This window comes from Caenorhabditis remanei, chromosome IV, assembly GCF_010183535.1.
Source record: "Caenorhabditis remanei strain PX506 chromosome IV, whole genome shotgun sequence".
In the NCBI taxonomy this organism is placed as follows: domain Eukaryota; kingdom Metazoa; phylum Nematoda; class Chromadorea; order Rhabditida; family Rhabditidae; genus Caenorhabditis; species Caenorhabditis remanei.
This window is the reverse complement of record NC_071331.1, coordinates 367,302-382,944: the sequence shown is the minus strand read 5'-3', so window position 1 is coordinate 382,944 and position 15,643 is coordinate 367,302. Positions and strand designations below refer to the sequence as shown.

The 15,643-nt window shown below is 37.0% G+C and overlaps 5 protein-coding genes across 5 annotated transcripts; 1 reads left to right on the top strand and 4 right to left on the bottom strand.

The window, feature by feature from the left end:
- Positions 1–1,075: 1,075 nt before the first annotated feature.
- Positions 1,076–1,873, bottom strand: GCK72_012053 (uncharacterized protein; the record flags this gene model as incomplete). Its single annotated transcript, XM_003103448.2, has 3 exons — positions 1,076–1,250; positions 1,534–1,738; positions 1,792–1,873. 3 exons carry the CDS (start codon positions 1,871–1,873, stop codon positions 1,076–1,078), a joined length of 462 nt encoding a protein of 153 aa, XP_003103496.2.
- Positions 1,874–2,041: 168 nt separating this feature from the next.
- Positions 2,042–3,248, bottom strand: GCK72_012052 (uncharacterized protein; the record flags this gene model as incomplete). The annotated part of the gene is made up of 6 exons (XM_003103526.2): positions 2,042–2,145; positions 2,196–2,420; positions 2,644–2,707; positions 2,757–2,847; positions 2,996–3,110; positions 3,158–3,248. 6 exons carry the CDS (start codon positions 3,246–3,248, stop codon positions 2,042–2,044), a joined length of 690 nt encoding a protein of 229 aa, XP_003103574.2.
- Positions 3,249–5,278: 2,030 nt separating this feature from the next.
- On the bottom strand, positions 5,279–6,705 carry GCK72_012051 (uncharacterized protein; the record flags this gene model as incomplete). Its single annotated transcript, XM_053728819.1, has 4 exons — positions 5,279–5,489; positions 5,541–6,128; positions 6,251–6,580; positions 6,626–6,705. The coding sequence occupies 4 exons, from the start codon at positions 6,703–6,705 to the stop codon at positions 5,279–5,281; spliced, it is 1,209 nt and encodes a 402-aa protein (XP_053583591.1).
- A 195-nt stretch (positions 6,706–6,900) lies between these two features.
- GCK72_012050 (uncharacterized protein) lies at positions 6,901–8,201 on the top strand (the record flags this gene model as incomplete). The annotated part of the gene is made up of 4 exons (XM_053728818.1): positions 6,901–6,980; positions 7,026–7,295; positions 7,352–7,939; positions 7,991–8,201. 4 exons carry the CDS (start codon positions 6,901–6,903, stop codon positions 8,199–8,201), a joined length of 1,149 nt encoding a protein of 382 aa, XP_053583590.1.
- A 2,669-nt stretch (positions 8,202–10,870) lies between these two features.
- GCK72_012049 (uncharacterized protein) lies at positions 10,871–12,252 on the bottom strand (the record flags this gene model as incomplete). The annotated part of the gene is made up of 3 exons (XM_053728817.1): positions 10,871–11,078; positions 11,132–11,725; positions 12,173–12,252. 3 exons carry the CDS (start codon positions 12,250–12,252, stop codon positions 10,871–10,873), a joined length of 882 nt encoding a protein of 293 aa, XP_053583589.1.
- Between the last annotated feature and the right edge of the window lie 3,391 nt (positions 12,253–15,643).

Below are 15,643 nucleotides of genomic sequence, written 5' to 3'. Positions count from 1 at the left end.
TTCGAATTTTCACAAAGTATTCGAAAAATCTTGGGAAAATCGATAAAAATACGGTTTTTTCGCAATTTTTGGGAAGATTTAGTCTAGAGCTATCGAATAACACTAAAATTGGGAAAAAACCTGAAAAAGGAGCATAGATTGGGAGAGTTTCTCTACAGAAAAGGGTAGAAAATTCAGAACTGAAGAAGAGATGCTTGCGCAGAGAATGTTCGCGACTAAAAAGGGAGGTAAGAGCGCGCACCACACTTTCGCAATGCATTGCGCGCTTTATACTGAGTTGTTTTAAAGAAAAAGTATATTGTCGGAATGACAATTAAAAGGGGTGTTTTATGGTATAGTTTTTAAAAAGATTCAAAAAAATTCTAGAAATGCAATTTTGGGGCGGGGCGTCTGGGAGGTCTGGAAGGTTCGCGGCGCGTTAGGCTCAATGTCTGCGTCTCCTCGTTCACTGTGGTCTCTCGTCGCTCTGCCTTTCGAAATCAGAATGATGGGCTGATCGATCTACAGAGTGACTTTTGAATCATAGAAAAGTACGTCTGAAGGGCAGGGAGAGTACAATTTTCGAAAAATTGCAAGAAAAATGAAAATTTGTTCAATTTTTAGGTAGAAAAAAAGTGCATTTCAATAAAATGTTAGCCGAAATATTCAAAAAATAAAATTTTCCACATTAGAAACCCAAGGAGATTACATTTTTCAGCTCTTTGCCTCCATGTTTTATAGGAACTTTAAGATTCTCGAAGATTCCAGTTGTTCTTTCCTCATTCCTAATCATTTCTCATCTTTAATTCACCTCTTCCTCATTTCTACACCCTTCTCGATTTTTCCTTTTGATGTCTGATTCATCGGGTTTCTTTTTCGATAACAGATGGGAGGGAGAGAGACCACAAACAAACACACTTCGTGAACACACACTTTGACGCGTTTTTCGCTTTTTTTCTGGGTGATTCCGACCAATTAGATGATTCTCGAAGGTGTATTGCGACAGATGGTGAGAGAGTGAACACCTGCTTCAGAGGTTTCTATGGGAACGAGAGAGAAATGATTTATTCAAAGAGAGCAGATACACATAAACAAGTTAAGCCACCCATACATGGAAAGCGTCGAGGGGCTTTTCGCAGATTGAGTGGAAGCGGGATGTGCATGGATAGTAGTAGTTGTAGCTTTTGGTTGGGGACGAGTAGAAGGCGATACACGTGGCGACTGTGTTCTTTCCGTTGATTTTCTCTTCGTATGGTTCGTAGAGCCATTCTCTGCAAATTAGGGGGTTTTTATTGTCAGAAGTCGACTGGGATAGTTTATGAACCGCCCGGGAATGATTTGTAGATAGATCCACGTGGATTCCAAGTTTTCCCACTGGAAATCTTGAGAGATTTCCTCGTCTATTCTATTTTTAGATTCTTCTAGCTTTTTCCTTTTTCCATCTAGGCCGCCTATATTGCTCACTCTTCCCCCTCTCATCTCTTTTCCATAAGAGACCACAGAGACAACAGAGTGTCGTGAAATCAAACGCCTAGTCCGCAAACACACACTCACAATTCCTCCTCGATTTCCGCCTGAAGCCAAGTGAACATGTAATCTGGGAAGAGGTTCCGAACGGCAGCGAACTCAAAAGTTGAGTCGAATTGGAAGAGAGTGGCTCCCTGACGTGCACAGCTCTCCATCGCTCCCTTGAAGTCGAGGGTGTCCGGTTGACGGATGTAACAGTGGCGTTGGAATTGGAGCCATCCTTTCGGGCAGGCTGAAGGGATTTTAGTTAAGTATTGAAAGAAATTGAAGAAGAAAATGACTCACTTTTGACACCGAATCCGAATCTACGATTTCCTGAGATTCCTGAGACCAGGAGAATAATAGTAACAAAAATCAACAAGCGCATGACGTTGTGGATACAATGACCATCAAGGATGCCTTATATAATGGGACCCTGTTAGATTAGATAAGATTAGAAAATGATTGATCAGGTGTACTGTAGTATCTAGATGCAATAAATCAACTTCATTTGGGGAAAAAGTCGAGACGATAATATAATTATGATGGATTACAATTACAATTCTAAACGAGATCCAGAGTGTGAATAAAAAGAGTCTTGAAGTGACATTTTACGTGGTCGGGGCACCGGTTGAATTGTGTTGCTGATTACGGTAGGTCCTGAAATAAAATAGAGATAAAACAGAGTGTGGTGGAGCACGATAGCCTACCGGTCAACGAGCTCAACTCGGGAATCCGTGGTGGTTTTTTGAGTGCCAACGCGAATCCGAGACAGGCAAGAGTTAGTTGATCAAAGACCAGTACGATTGCGAGAATATAAGGCCATCGGATTTGACAAAGGCCTAATTTATATGACCGAGACTCGCAGATCTCTCGGACACGTGGATTTTCCCAGCCTTGAGGGTAGAGGAGGCAACCGGCAGACATGGCGAGGACTGGAATTCGAGGAGGGTTACTGTAGTCATGGTTTTTGAAAGACACGTGGAGCATTAGAATTCCGATAGAGCACACTTGCAACTTTATCAGAAAGCAAAAACTTTGTTGCAAGTGCGCTCTAGGGAGATTTTACATCTGGGTTACTGTAGAATTCTCAACTGAAACTCTAGATTTTGCAAACGCGTTATCAATAGAGCACACTTGCATATCCAAAAAACTCACAAGCCACAAAATGAAGCCAAGAGCAAACTGTGAAGACATGACGATCACGAAGAAGTACTTGGAGCTGGAATTTAACTTTTGAATACTTTTTTCAAAAAGAAAAAAATTTATACCAAAATGAAGAAAATGGCGAGAAAACTCAAAACGGTGGCTATCAGAACGGCCAGTGCGGATAGTTGGAACCAGAAATCCAGGCGGCGAAATCTAAATTTTAAAAATTGTTTTTTTTTTTTCTAAAAATCGTATCCTTGGTATTAGCTCGGCACAATTGCGCTCCACCGAAATGTCCTTGAAAAATGTTATTCGGTTTCGGTAGAGCGCAGTTGTAAGAAACGTGCTAATATTCCAGTACCTGAAAGGGTTCCATGGACACTCGCTGGTTCCACAGTAATCATACAATCCGAAATATCCACCTTCGTCATTGCCTATCCACGTAGGATGGATTAGTGTCAATGTTTGAAGTACCGCTGAAAATATTCTCAATGGAGCGTACTTCTTCTTCCCACCAACTCACTTGTACACAATCCACACAACACCCAAATCGCCCCGACCACTCGCCAATTTCTCGTGTAAATCGAGTGATAGGAGAGGGAAAATTGTTGCATTTCCCCCTTTTTCGTCTCGACTTTTCCTTGTATTTGTGGTCAGGATTACTGTAGCGAAAGGGATTACGGTAGTTGAAGCATGATGTCTCGGAAACAAAGAGAGGGAAAAATATGGGAAAGAGGTGCGAAATAGAAGTGGTTTCGATTCGTGAACATCAGATTTGTGTGTAGAGAAACCACTTCTTGAGAGAGAGAGCAACAAAAAACAGAGGGACTAGGAATACTAGCCATGTGGCTGTAGTAATCCATCAAATTGCAGACAAACAGACACACAGAAAGATGTATGGCACCGCTCAAAAAGTATTCAACTTTTTCTGTTTTCATTCGAAAATGACCAAATTTGAGGGTGTATTTCGGTGTCAACGGATTGTCCCACAAATTTTATTTTGTTTGGGCTGGACAGAGCAAAAATAGCACATCATTTTTGTAGTTGACAATTTTTTTGTAGGAACACTGCGATAGAAGTTACAGGTTGTCAAAGACGTTTCTCCTTGGAGCTTTTCACTTTAACAATCTATAACTTTCAAGGTAGTGTTCCTAGAAAAAAGTGGTCAACTACAAAAATTATTTGCTATTTTTGTTCTGTTCAGTTCATACAGAATTGAGCTTCTCGAATAATGAAGTGATGCCGAAATACACTGGCAAACTTCATTTTCCACTGAAAACAGTCAAAGTTGATGCGCAGGAGAGGGTCTACGATATTTGAAGGCGCGTATCTCAAAAACTAGATGAGCTATGAAAAAGTTGTCAACTAGGAAATTAGAGCTCCAGGTTAGATCTATTGAAAAATTGTAATTTTGAAAAATTTCAATTGTATAGAAGCATAAGACGAGTTCTCAAAGTTAGACGTTTTTTTTTAAACAAAAAACCCAAAGAAGCGATTTTAGGTGCTCATATCTCAAAAACTATCTGAGTTATTAGAAAACTGTCAACTACAAAAATGAAGAACCAGGTTTGATCTTTTAGAAAAATATAATTTCAAACAAAATGAGCAATTATTGATGCTCTGGTGAGATCCTAAACTGGGAGATTTCCACCGAAAGTACGGTTTTGTGTGAAGAAATAGTCAACCTTGATAACCTTTTTCCAGGTTTTCCAAAACGTGGAATTTACTGAATTCACACTTTTTGATTAGATTAGACACATATCTTCATTTTAGTAGTTGACAACTTTTTGATAGTTCTTTTAGTTTTTGAGATACGGTTCTATAAACTCGAGCACCTCAAAAACAAAATGATGACATTGAGTTCAAATCCCGCATATCTCAAAAGTGGGCGGAGCAATGAAAAAGTTGTCAACTACAAACATAAAGATCCAGTTATGATCTATCTGCATTATTTGAATGTAAACAATTTTGATCATTTCCGATGACGTGGCAATAATTCAAAGCCACGTGGCATGGTATATTCACAATTTCTATGTAAAAATATAGCTAGTGATACACAATAAAAGAGAATCTTGCCAAGACTGGAAAAATACGGTCAAAGACTGTTTTTCCATGAATTGTCTCCAAAAAGAGAGAGCACTCGTATTGAAACAAAGGGAGAAGGTGATAAAAAGAGGGGTCGAGGATAGAATTTCTTTATTCGAAAAGGGAGAGAGAGATGGTCAACAAAGAGGAGCACAGAGCAAAAAGAATACAGTTTTGGACACCTTTCTTCTTACGGGCGGCTAGCCAACTGACCGCCCGTTTGTTTGTGTTTTGGGGGTTGTGATGGGTTGGATGCGAATGAAATGAGAAATTACGTCGTTTCGGATTGATAAGAAAAGAGATACTGATATTGTGTGTGTGCTCATTGAGCCTTGACATTTCTCGAACCTGGACAAATATGGTGATGTGTTTGTTGAAGATGAATGCATTAGAACGGAAATTACAGACTTTATTATAAAGTTTTAGTTGCACGAGTCAGTAGTCAGGAATATACAGTACCGTGCGGATAAATGAATTCAATAGAACAGAATGTTGAAAGAACAGATTTAAACAAATTATGAGAGCATGAAGTATTGATTTTCAGTTCAATTATTATTAATCACATCATTGGTTTGATTTTCGTGATGAATGTGGAGAGTGAAACATCTGTGTTATCTCTCATTTTGATATACAGATATTTATTGTTTACAACGAGAAACACTCCAGTTGTTCCATCGTTACGAGGAATAGAATACTTTATTCTGTGTGAAAGACCATCTGGGCCGTCAATTGTTTCTTCAGATCTGACTGCGATTAGTCCAGCTGGGATTCTGAAGAAGCATAATGTTTAATGTTTCTGAATGAAATTTCTATCTCTTTACCTTTCTCTAACTCTGTCTATGCAATCGTCGATATTTATGAATATGAGCTCTAACATTGCTAGAGTCCATTTTGGTGTCCATCCAGAATACCATCTTTTAATCATAAACTCTATATTAAATTCATTTATTTTTGAATTGAACATCCAGACGGAAAACGAATTGCAGCATTCAAGTTCGGTGCAACTGAGCCAGTCGGAATTTCGAACGATCAATCGGTCAGTACTGTACCGGAATCGGTCTCCATAGAAAAAGAACTTGGAAGTTGGTTTGATGTCGAGTGTCAATTGGCATTTCGCCACTTGTCGATTCAGAATGTGATACAGTATTTCATCATCTTCTGGAGTGTTCTCTGATTCTCCAATCAATTTCAGTGATTTCACACAATTAGTGTCTCTTCTATTCCCACAATATAAATCGATGATTGTTTCGTTTTCTTCTCGTGTAAAGTCTTGGAAATGGAGTTCCAGATCAGTCAGTGTTATATTGAAAATGTAGGATAGATGATTGATGAATGTGCGGAAATCGAAACATCCATCTTCCATGGGTACGTAAAGTTTCAAATTTTTCTCCTCCACAGCATTTTGATCTCTGAAATGAAATTCACAATTTTAAAAAATGAGAACGTCCATGCTAACTATCGGTAAAGATGATTTCAAAGCTCTAGCTTATCAAAACCCGTCATCACCTACAGATGAACTGAAATAACTGACCTAATATCCTCCAGAGACCTTTCAGTTGGAATCCAATTGGGTATATGAACCACGTATGTTGTTTCCGACAACTCATGTCTATCCGAGGTCTTTCTTTGAAAAATCGAGTATAACTTATCAATAATTGTTTCTCGATTTCCTTTTATAGCCATAAATTGTTCCAATTCGAAAATCCATCGAGTATTTGGATAATAATTGAATTCCATTCGTATTTCTCTCTTTTTCGAAAATTTCAATTGAAATTTCACTGCTTTCTCTTTACATTTCAGTTGGTTTCGAAGTGACTGACATACTGTATTACACCGTTTACTGCATAGTGACAGAGATAATCTGAAATTGACAATTGGAGTGTATTTATATTAAAAGAACACTTACATTTCGAATGGAGTCATCAATTTAAGACCATGATTTAGTACTATCAATGGGAGTCTGAATAAAGGAAATTCCGAAGACATTGATTTTTGTGGCGATGAGAGGAGAGGAGAGGTATGGCAGATAGACTCGATTTGGTTCACTATATGCCTGTTCTGAACACACAATGAGCCTCTCAACGTCTTCTATCCATCGTGCACAAACAGTTGCCCTATCTGACCTGCCCTTTCCTCCTCATCTGCCGTACCTCTTCTCTCCTCTCATCGCCACAAAAATCAATGTCTTCGGAATTCCCGTTATTCAGACTCCCATTGATAGTACTAAATCATGGGCTTAAATTGATGACTCCATTCGAAATGTAAGTGTTCTTTTAATATATAGACACTTTAATTGTCAATTTCAGATTATCTCTGTCACTATGCAGTAAACGGTGTAATACAGTATGTCAGTCACTTCGAAACCAACTGAAATGTAAAGAGAAAGCAGTGAAATTTCAATTGAAATTTTCAAAAAAGAGAGAAATACAATTGGAATTCAATTATTATCCAAATACTCGATGGATTTTATCAATTTTCCAAATCAGTGGAAAGGAGGAGATTGGATTCTCAAGGAATGATTTGTTTGTAACTAATTGGATTCCAACTGAAGAATATACTCCTCAGGAACAATTCAGGTCAGTCCGTCATGACTAATTATATATAATTATATTAATTAGTATCAATTTTGTAGAGAAAACAACTCAATGGTGAATCGATATCTGAAAGTGTACATATCCAATGACTATGATATATTTATCCTTAGAAAGTACATCACTCATCTATCCTACATTTTCAATATCACACTGACTGATCTGGAACTTCACTTTCAAGACTTTACACGAGAAGAAAACGAAATAATAATCGATTCATATTGTGGGAACAGAAGAGACAGGAATTGTGTGAAAGCATTGACATTGGTTGGAGAATCAGAGAACACTCCAGAAGATGATGAAGTACTGTATCACATTCTGAATCGACAAGTGGCGAAATGCCAATTGACACTCGACATCAAACCAACTTCTAAATTCCTTTTCCGTGGAGACCTACTTCGATACAGTATTAACCAATTGATCGTTCGAAATTCCGACTGGCTCACTTGTTGTGAACTTAGGCGCTTCGATTCGTTTGCTATTTGGATATACAATTCAAAAATACATCAATTTAATATAGAGTTTATGATTAAAAGATGGTATTCTGGATGGACACCAAAATGGACTCTAGCAATGATAGAGCATATATTCATTAATATAGACGATTGCATAATCAGGATTAGAGAAGGGTAAAGAGATAGAAATTTCATTCAAAAACATTAAATATTATATTTCTTCAGAATCTCAGCTGGACTAATCGCAATCAGATCTGAAGAAACCATTGAGGAACCAGATGGTCTTTCACACAGAATAAAGTATTCTATTCGTCGTGGCAATGGAACAATTGGAGAGTTCCTCGTAGAAAACAATAAATATCTATATATCAAAGCCAGAGGAAACACTGATATTTCACTCTCCACATTCATCTCGATGACCAAAGAAATGATGTGAGCAATAATATTTGAACTGATGATCAAGACTTCATTCTCTCATAATTTGTTTAAATCTGTAATTTCAACACTCTGCTCTATTGCATTCATTTATCCGCATTATTTTCACTACCACCCAAACTTGTAATACATAAATTCTGTCATTTCTTTCTGATTTGTATTCATTTTCAAAATAAACAATGTATTCACAGTATCCATGTTCCGAAAAAGATATCGGAAAACTGGTATTATTGGAGCTACCGTAATTTTTGACATTTAAAAAACATATTCGATTTCGAAGGCGGAAAATTGCTTGGAACACAAATTATCAGTACTTTAATGATCGAAAATGAGTAATTTAATACAGAAACTAAACTTTGAAGATGTTCCTCGAGTTTTCTATTTTCTAAACGAATTTCACATTTTTAAAGCTTCAGAACTCGAGTTAACTCACGTTTCTCCGAGAAAGTTTTCCTCTCGATTGAAACAATATTCGTTTTTGAAAAACAGCAAGCTTCCTGTGAAAATCAAAGCAATAATCTAATGTTTATCATTTTTTCTTTATTTTTATGCATTTTTTATTTGAAAAAATCCACTCGAAACTCTCAAAAAAAATATATTTTTATCTGAAATTAATGTTGCAAAACGGCTGAAACTCCATACTTGCAACACCCAAATCGCCCCGACCACTCGCCAATTTCTCGTGTAAATCGAGTGATAGGAGAGGGAAAATTGTTGCATTTCCCCCTTTTTCGTCTCGACTTTTCCTTGTATTTGTGGTCAGGATTACTGTAGCGAAAAGGATTACGGGGAGTTGAAGCATGATGTCTCGGAAACAAAGAGAGAGACAAATATGGGAAAGAGGTGCGAAATAGAAGTGGTTTCGATTCGTGAACATCAGATTTGTGTGTAGAGAAACCACTTCTTGAGAGAGAGAGCAACAAAAAACAGAGGGACTAGGAATACTAGCCATGTGGCTGTAGTAATCCATCAAATTGCAGACAAACAGACACACAGAAAGATGTATGGCACCGCTCAAAAAGTATTCAACTTTTTCTGTTTTCATTCGAAAATGACCAAATTTGAGGGTGTATTTCGGTGTCAACGGATTGTCCCACAAATTTTATTTTGTTTGGGCTGGACAGAGCAAAAATAGCACATCATTTTTGTAGTTGACAATTTTTTTGTAGGAACACTGCGATAGAAGTTACAGGTTGTCAAAGACGTTTCTCCTTGGAGCTTTTCACTTTAACAATCTATAACTTTCAAGGTAGTGTTCCTAGAAAAAAGTGGTCAACTACAAAAATTATTTGTTATTTTTGCTCTGTTCAGTTCATACAGAATTGAGTTTCTCGAATAATGAAGTGATGCCGAAATACACTGGCAAACTTCATTTTCCACTGAAAACAGCCAAAGTTGATGCGCAGGAGAGGGTCTACGATGTTTGAAGGCGCGTATCTCAAAAACTAGATGAGCTATGGAAAAGAAGTCAACTTGAAAAATAGAGTTCTAGGTTAGATCTATTGAAAAATTGTAATTTTGAAAAATTTCAATTGTATAGAAGCATAAGACGAGTTCTCAAAGTTAGACGTTTTTTTTTAAAACAAAAAACCCAAAGAAGCGATTTTAGGTGCTCATATCTCAAAAACTATCTGAGTTATTAGAAAACTGTCAACTACAAAAATGAAGAACTAGGTTAGATCTTTAAGAAAACATTAGGTTCAAACAAAATGAGCAATTATTGATGCTCTAGTGAAATCCTAAGGGGTCTTGAATTTACTGAATTTACACTTTGGAGTAGACCAAACACATATGTATCTTTATTTTAGTAGTTGACAACTTTTCAATAATTTTTCTAGTTCTTGCTCTATATCATCTCAAGAAGAGAATGATGTCTTTGTATTCAAATCCCGCATATCTCAAAAGTGGGCGGAGCAATGAAAAAGTTGTCAACTGCAAAAATAAAGATCTATTCATGATCTATCTGGTGTATTTGAATGTGAACAATTTTGATCATTTCCGATGACGTGGCAATAATTCAAAGCCACGTGGCATGGTATATTTATCAATTTCTATGTAAAAATATAGCTAGTGATACACAATAAAAGAGAATCTTGCCAAGACTGGAAAAATACGATCAAAGACTGTTTTTCCATGAATGGTGTCCAAAAAGAGAGAGCATTCGTATTGAAACAAATGGAGAAGGTGATAAAAAGAGGGGGCGAAGATTGAATTTCTTTATTCGAAAAGGGAGAGAGAGATGGTCAACAAAGAGGAGCACAGAGCAAAAAGAATACAGTTTTGGACACCTTTCTTCTTACGGGCGGCTAGCCAACTGACCGCCCGTTTGTTTGTGTTTTGGGGGTTGTGATGGGTTGGATGCGAATGAAATGAGAAATTACGTCGTTTCGGATTACGGGATTGATAAGAAAAGAGATACTGATATTGTGTGTGCTCATTGAGCCTTGACATTTCTCGAACCTGGACAAATATGGTGATGTGTTTGTGGAAGATGAATGCATTAGAACGGAAATTACAGACTTTATTACAAAGTTTTAGTTGCAGGAGTCATGAGTCAGGAATATACAGTATCGTGCGGATAAATGAATACAATGGAGCAGAGTGTTGAGATTACAGATTTAAACGGATTATAAGAGCATGAAGTCCTTTCTTCAGCTCAATTATTATTGATCACATCATTGGTTTGATTTTCGTGATGAATGTGGAGAGTGAAATATCAGTGTTATCTCTGGATCTGATATATAGATATTTATTGTTTTCTACGAGAAACTCTGCAATTATTCCATCTTCGCGATTAATAGAATATTTTATTCTATGTGAAAGACCATCTGGACCCTCAATTGTTTCTTCAGATCTGAGCAGGTCGGAATCCGGAATTCTGAAGAAAAATGATTTTTAATGTTTTTGAAAGAAATTTCTATCTCTCTTTACCTTTCTCTAATTTTATTTATGATATCGTCTATATTTATGAATAGAAACTCGATCATCATTACTGTCCAGTTCGGCGTCCATCCGAAATACCATCTTTCAATCAAATTTTCCACATACCACCACCACATAATTGAGTGTGCAGAAAAAATGAGTACAGAAAATGAATTGAAGTATTTGATGTCACTGCTAGTGACCCAATTAGGATTCTGAATAACTAGTTGGTTTGGAATGTATCGGAATTGACTTCTTCTGATATTGAATGTAAAAGACTGCATGTCGAGTGTCAGTTTGCATTCCGCCTCTTGTCGATTCAGAATGTGATTAACTAATTCATCATCTCCTGGCGTGCTCACTGATTCTCCAACCAGTGTCAACTTTTTCGCATAATTAGTGTTTCTTGTAGTATTTCCACAATATAAATCAATTATTATCTCGTTTTCATCTCGTGTAAAGTCTTGAAAGTGAAGTTCCAGATCAGTCAGTGTTATATTGAAAATGAAAGATAGATGATTGATGAATGTGCGGAAACCGAAACATCCATCTTCCATGGGTACGTAAAATTTCAGAAGTTTCTCCTCCCCAGCGATGTGATCTCTGAAATGAAATTCAAAAACTCAGACAATGAGAACGTCCGTGATTTCAATTGCAGGTGAACTTATAACTGACCTAATAGCCTCCAGAGAACGTTCAGTTGGAATCCAATTTGGTATATGAACCCCGTATGTTGTTTCCGAGAACTTATGGTTGTCTAAACTTTTTTGTTGAAAAATCGAGTATAATTTATCAATAATTGTTTCTCGATTCACTTTTGTAGCCATAAATTTTTCCGATTCAAAAATCCATCGAGTATTTGGATAATAATTGAATTCTAATTGTATTTCTCTCTTTTTTGAAAATTTCAATTGAAATTTCACTGCTTTCTCTTTACATTTCAGTTGGTTTCGAAGTGACTGACAGACTGTTTTACACCGTTTACTGCATAGTGACAGAGATAATCTGAAATTGACAATTGGAGTGTATTTATATTAAAAGAACACTTACATTTCGAATGGAGTCATCAATTTAAGACCATGATTTAGTACTATCAATGGGAGTCTGAATAAAGGGAATTCCGAAGACATTGATTTTTGTGGCGATGAGAGGAGAGAAGAGGTATGGCAAATGAGGAGGAAAAGGAGACGGTGATCAGATATGACATTTGTTTTTATTGGATGAATAGAAGACGTTGGGAGGCGTGTGTGGACCAAATCGAGTCTACCGGCAATGAGTCTGTTGAAATAGAAGAACATTGATCGGACGGCTACTACATGCCGTTCGGGGTGTCTCTGAGGGAGGGGATGAACTTACTCTATTGGTTAAAAAATGAAACAAATAATAAGGGATAAGACTAGGGTTCAGGTCAGGGTTGGGAAATTCCGGGCCGGGCCGACTGAAAAATTTTCCTCGGCCCGGCCTAACCCGGGCTGGCGGTCCGTGCGGGGCCGGCCCGGAATTTCCCAACCCTGGTTCAGGTACAATAGGTTTATTAGCTGTCGACGTCGAGATACATGATATTACCATGACACACTCTCAAGCTAGACAATTTCAACTGAAAACGGCCAACCTTTTGACCGGTACTGTGATTTACGGTGTCCATCGAGATAAGAGTGTTACATAAATATTTTCCACATTTTTCTCCTTTGCCATAACTGAATAATGTTTTCCACAAAAATACAAGATTTACAGATGTTTGAAGTTCAAAATTCCAAATATTAGTACTACCAACTTTGATGGCCTGGAAGATATGGTTAACAAGTCAAGAGTAGTGGTTCGGTGGTCAAAAAATAAACATCAAGACCGTTTTCATTAGAAAACAATCATAAACACTAATCATACACTCTATTTTTGATACACCGGTCATGGAAATAAAAATATGTGATTTCTCGGATTTTCTTGATTTTCGAAAATTTTACAAAAAACTTGTGAAACATGATTTTTCACCCAGAATGTTATTCAAAAACGAAGAAAACTTTATAATAAAGGTTTTCCCCAAGTTTCAGGTCAATCCGACCAAAACTAAACCAAGTTATGAGCGAAAACCTCCTGTGGAATAAGATTATGGCTGGGACTGTAGCTGAAAATATCCTTCTAAAAAATGGGTATAAAACTTTTGTCAGAAGACAAAATGATGCCAACAGGCGTAGCGACATAGATATACACTCCTACGTCCCTGTCATTCCTATACCGTATATCTCAGAGCAAATCACAAACCTGGTCCGCAGCTCCCTTAAAAAAGTGGGCCTGGAAGCAAGAGTCATTAAACTGAAAGGTGTCTCTCTCAAAAACACTCTGGTTAAAAGACAAACGATGTGTTCGTCGGCAATGTAGAGTCTGTTCGCAGATTGGTTAAGGATCGTGTGCCAGACGTGGAATTATATACATACCATATCACCTGCGTGTGTGGAGAAGTTTTGTTTGCACGATCTCCTAGAACGATTCTAGGGCCAGATTACGTCATCAAAAGTGGAATGTCACGATAATGAAAAATAAATCAAAAATTCACGCATGAGAAGATTTTTGAACATGTGAGTTTTTGCAGATTTTTCGGTTGGATATTTACATCCTTTCAAAAAATGAACTGAAAACACTTATTTTTCGAATACACTCAGTTTATCAACCAGATTTTTTCTTATTCACAGATCGAATCTCATAGAATTTCTGCGATTGATCACAGCTTCCATTTGAGCCAAAAATCATAGATTCCGGTCTTAATATAAACGAGTTATAACACAAAGAGTGTGCTCAACTTTTTAAACAATTCATCATTCTCTTTGTTTTCACAATTTTTTTCAAACTGTTAACTTCTTCTCTCATGTCATTCCTTTCTATGTAATTATCCGATAAACTGTTCGAAAATAGTGTGAAACACATGTTTTGATTTCTTTTCATTATCATAACATTCCACGTTTGATGACGTAATCTACCCCTAAAATCATCCTAGGATACCGTGTATTGGAGAAAGTGGGCGACTGTTAGCTGAGAAATACAATAAACACGCAAAAGCGGAAGAAAAGCTTGATTGTAAATCGTATTCTTTTACTACCTGGGCAAAACATTCAAAGAAGAAACATCCTGGAAACCATCTTACGCTTGACCTTAAAGTACTAGATTGTGAGAGAGAAACTGTGCGCCGTAGGATTCTGGAGGGTATGCATCAGAGCTGTGCGGAAGTAAAATTTTTTGAAAAGGAAGAAGGAAGAAGGAAGTGAAATTTTCATAAAGGAAGAAGGAAGAAGGAAGAAGGAAATAACTTTTTCAAAAGGGAAGAAGGAAGAAGGAAGAAAAAAGTGAAAAAAGCCCGGAAGAAGGAAGAAGGAAGGAAGAAGGAAGGAAGAAAGAAGTTGGGTTCCGAACCGGGAAATCGGATTTTAATTTTGAAAATGACAAATTTGAGGGAACTTTTTTCTAGTCATCTCTGAAAACGAATTTTGATGTTGTTTCATACAAAATTCCGTCAAAAACCACCAAAATTCCGCCAAAATTCCGTCGAAAATTACAAAATTTTAGTAAACTTTTCAACGGAAGAAGGAGCAAGGAAGAAGGAAATAAAATTTTTCAAAAGGGAAGAAGGAAGAAGGAATAAAAAAGTGAAAAAAACCCGGAAGAAGGAAGTCGAAGGAAGGAATTCCGCACAGCTCTGTTCTCCACCTTGCCCATACTACATATTAGTCTCGTCCTATTGTAACGTCCCACAGCACTGTCTTTCTATCTTCCCTTCTCGCACTTATTCATCCAGTTTACGCACTCCCTATTGATTTTTACCTTTTGTTTTCGGTGTCCTGTTCATAAAACATATTTTCTTCGGTTTTGTTCCTACCTCTCCTCTCTCATATCAAATTTTCTTTTATAATTTTTATGTGAATATAGGTAGTTAATATCGTTTCCTGATCATAGTCTAAGAACCGATACGTTGGATATAAACATTCAAAAACTGTGCCATTCTTCAATAAAGATCGTCTTAAAAAGTAGTACTCACTCTGATTTCAATTTTTGTTCGTAAAAGTCAATTCACGTATTTTACTTCCAGTCATTGTCCAAATACTCCTCTTTTACCCATAATGTTCACACTTCCGTTAATTTATTTTTGTCTTCTGAGACTATTTTCCTTCACTTGCAATTCGTTTATTTGTTTTATAAATAATGGGATGGGAAGACAACAAACTATCTGGATACTCAGAGTTTGTTGCTTTCCTTTTTATTTCTTTTCCTAACTTTCCTTTTTTTAAATCGAAAAAAGGAATTCCAGAATGAGCCTCCCAGGTGCATGGAAACGAGTTGCTTCCAATCTTTGGAAGTATTTGGAAGGCGATATGTCGCAAAAGGTAATTGGATTCAGTATGACTTCTAAATAAATATCATTTTTAGAATTATGTTGCCGAAGATGCTTCTGGAATTAAGATTGCAAACAGTCGACAGAACGTTTCGAGTTGATCTGCCGGGACTCCAACAAATTCTGAACAGAGTCTCACGATT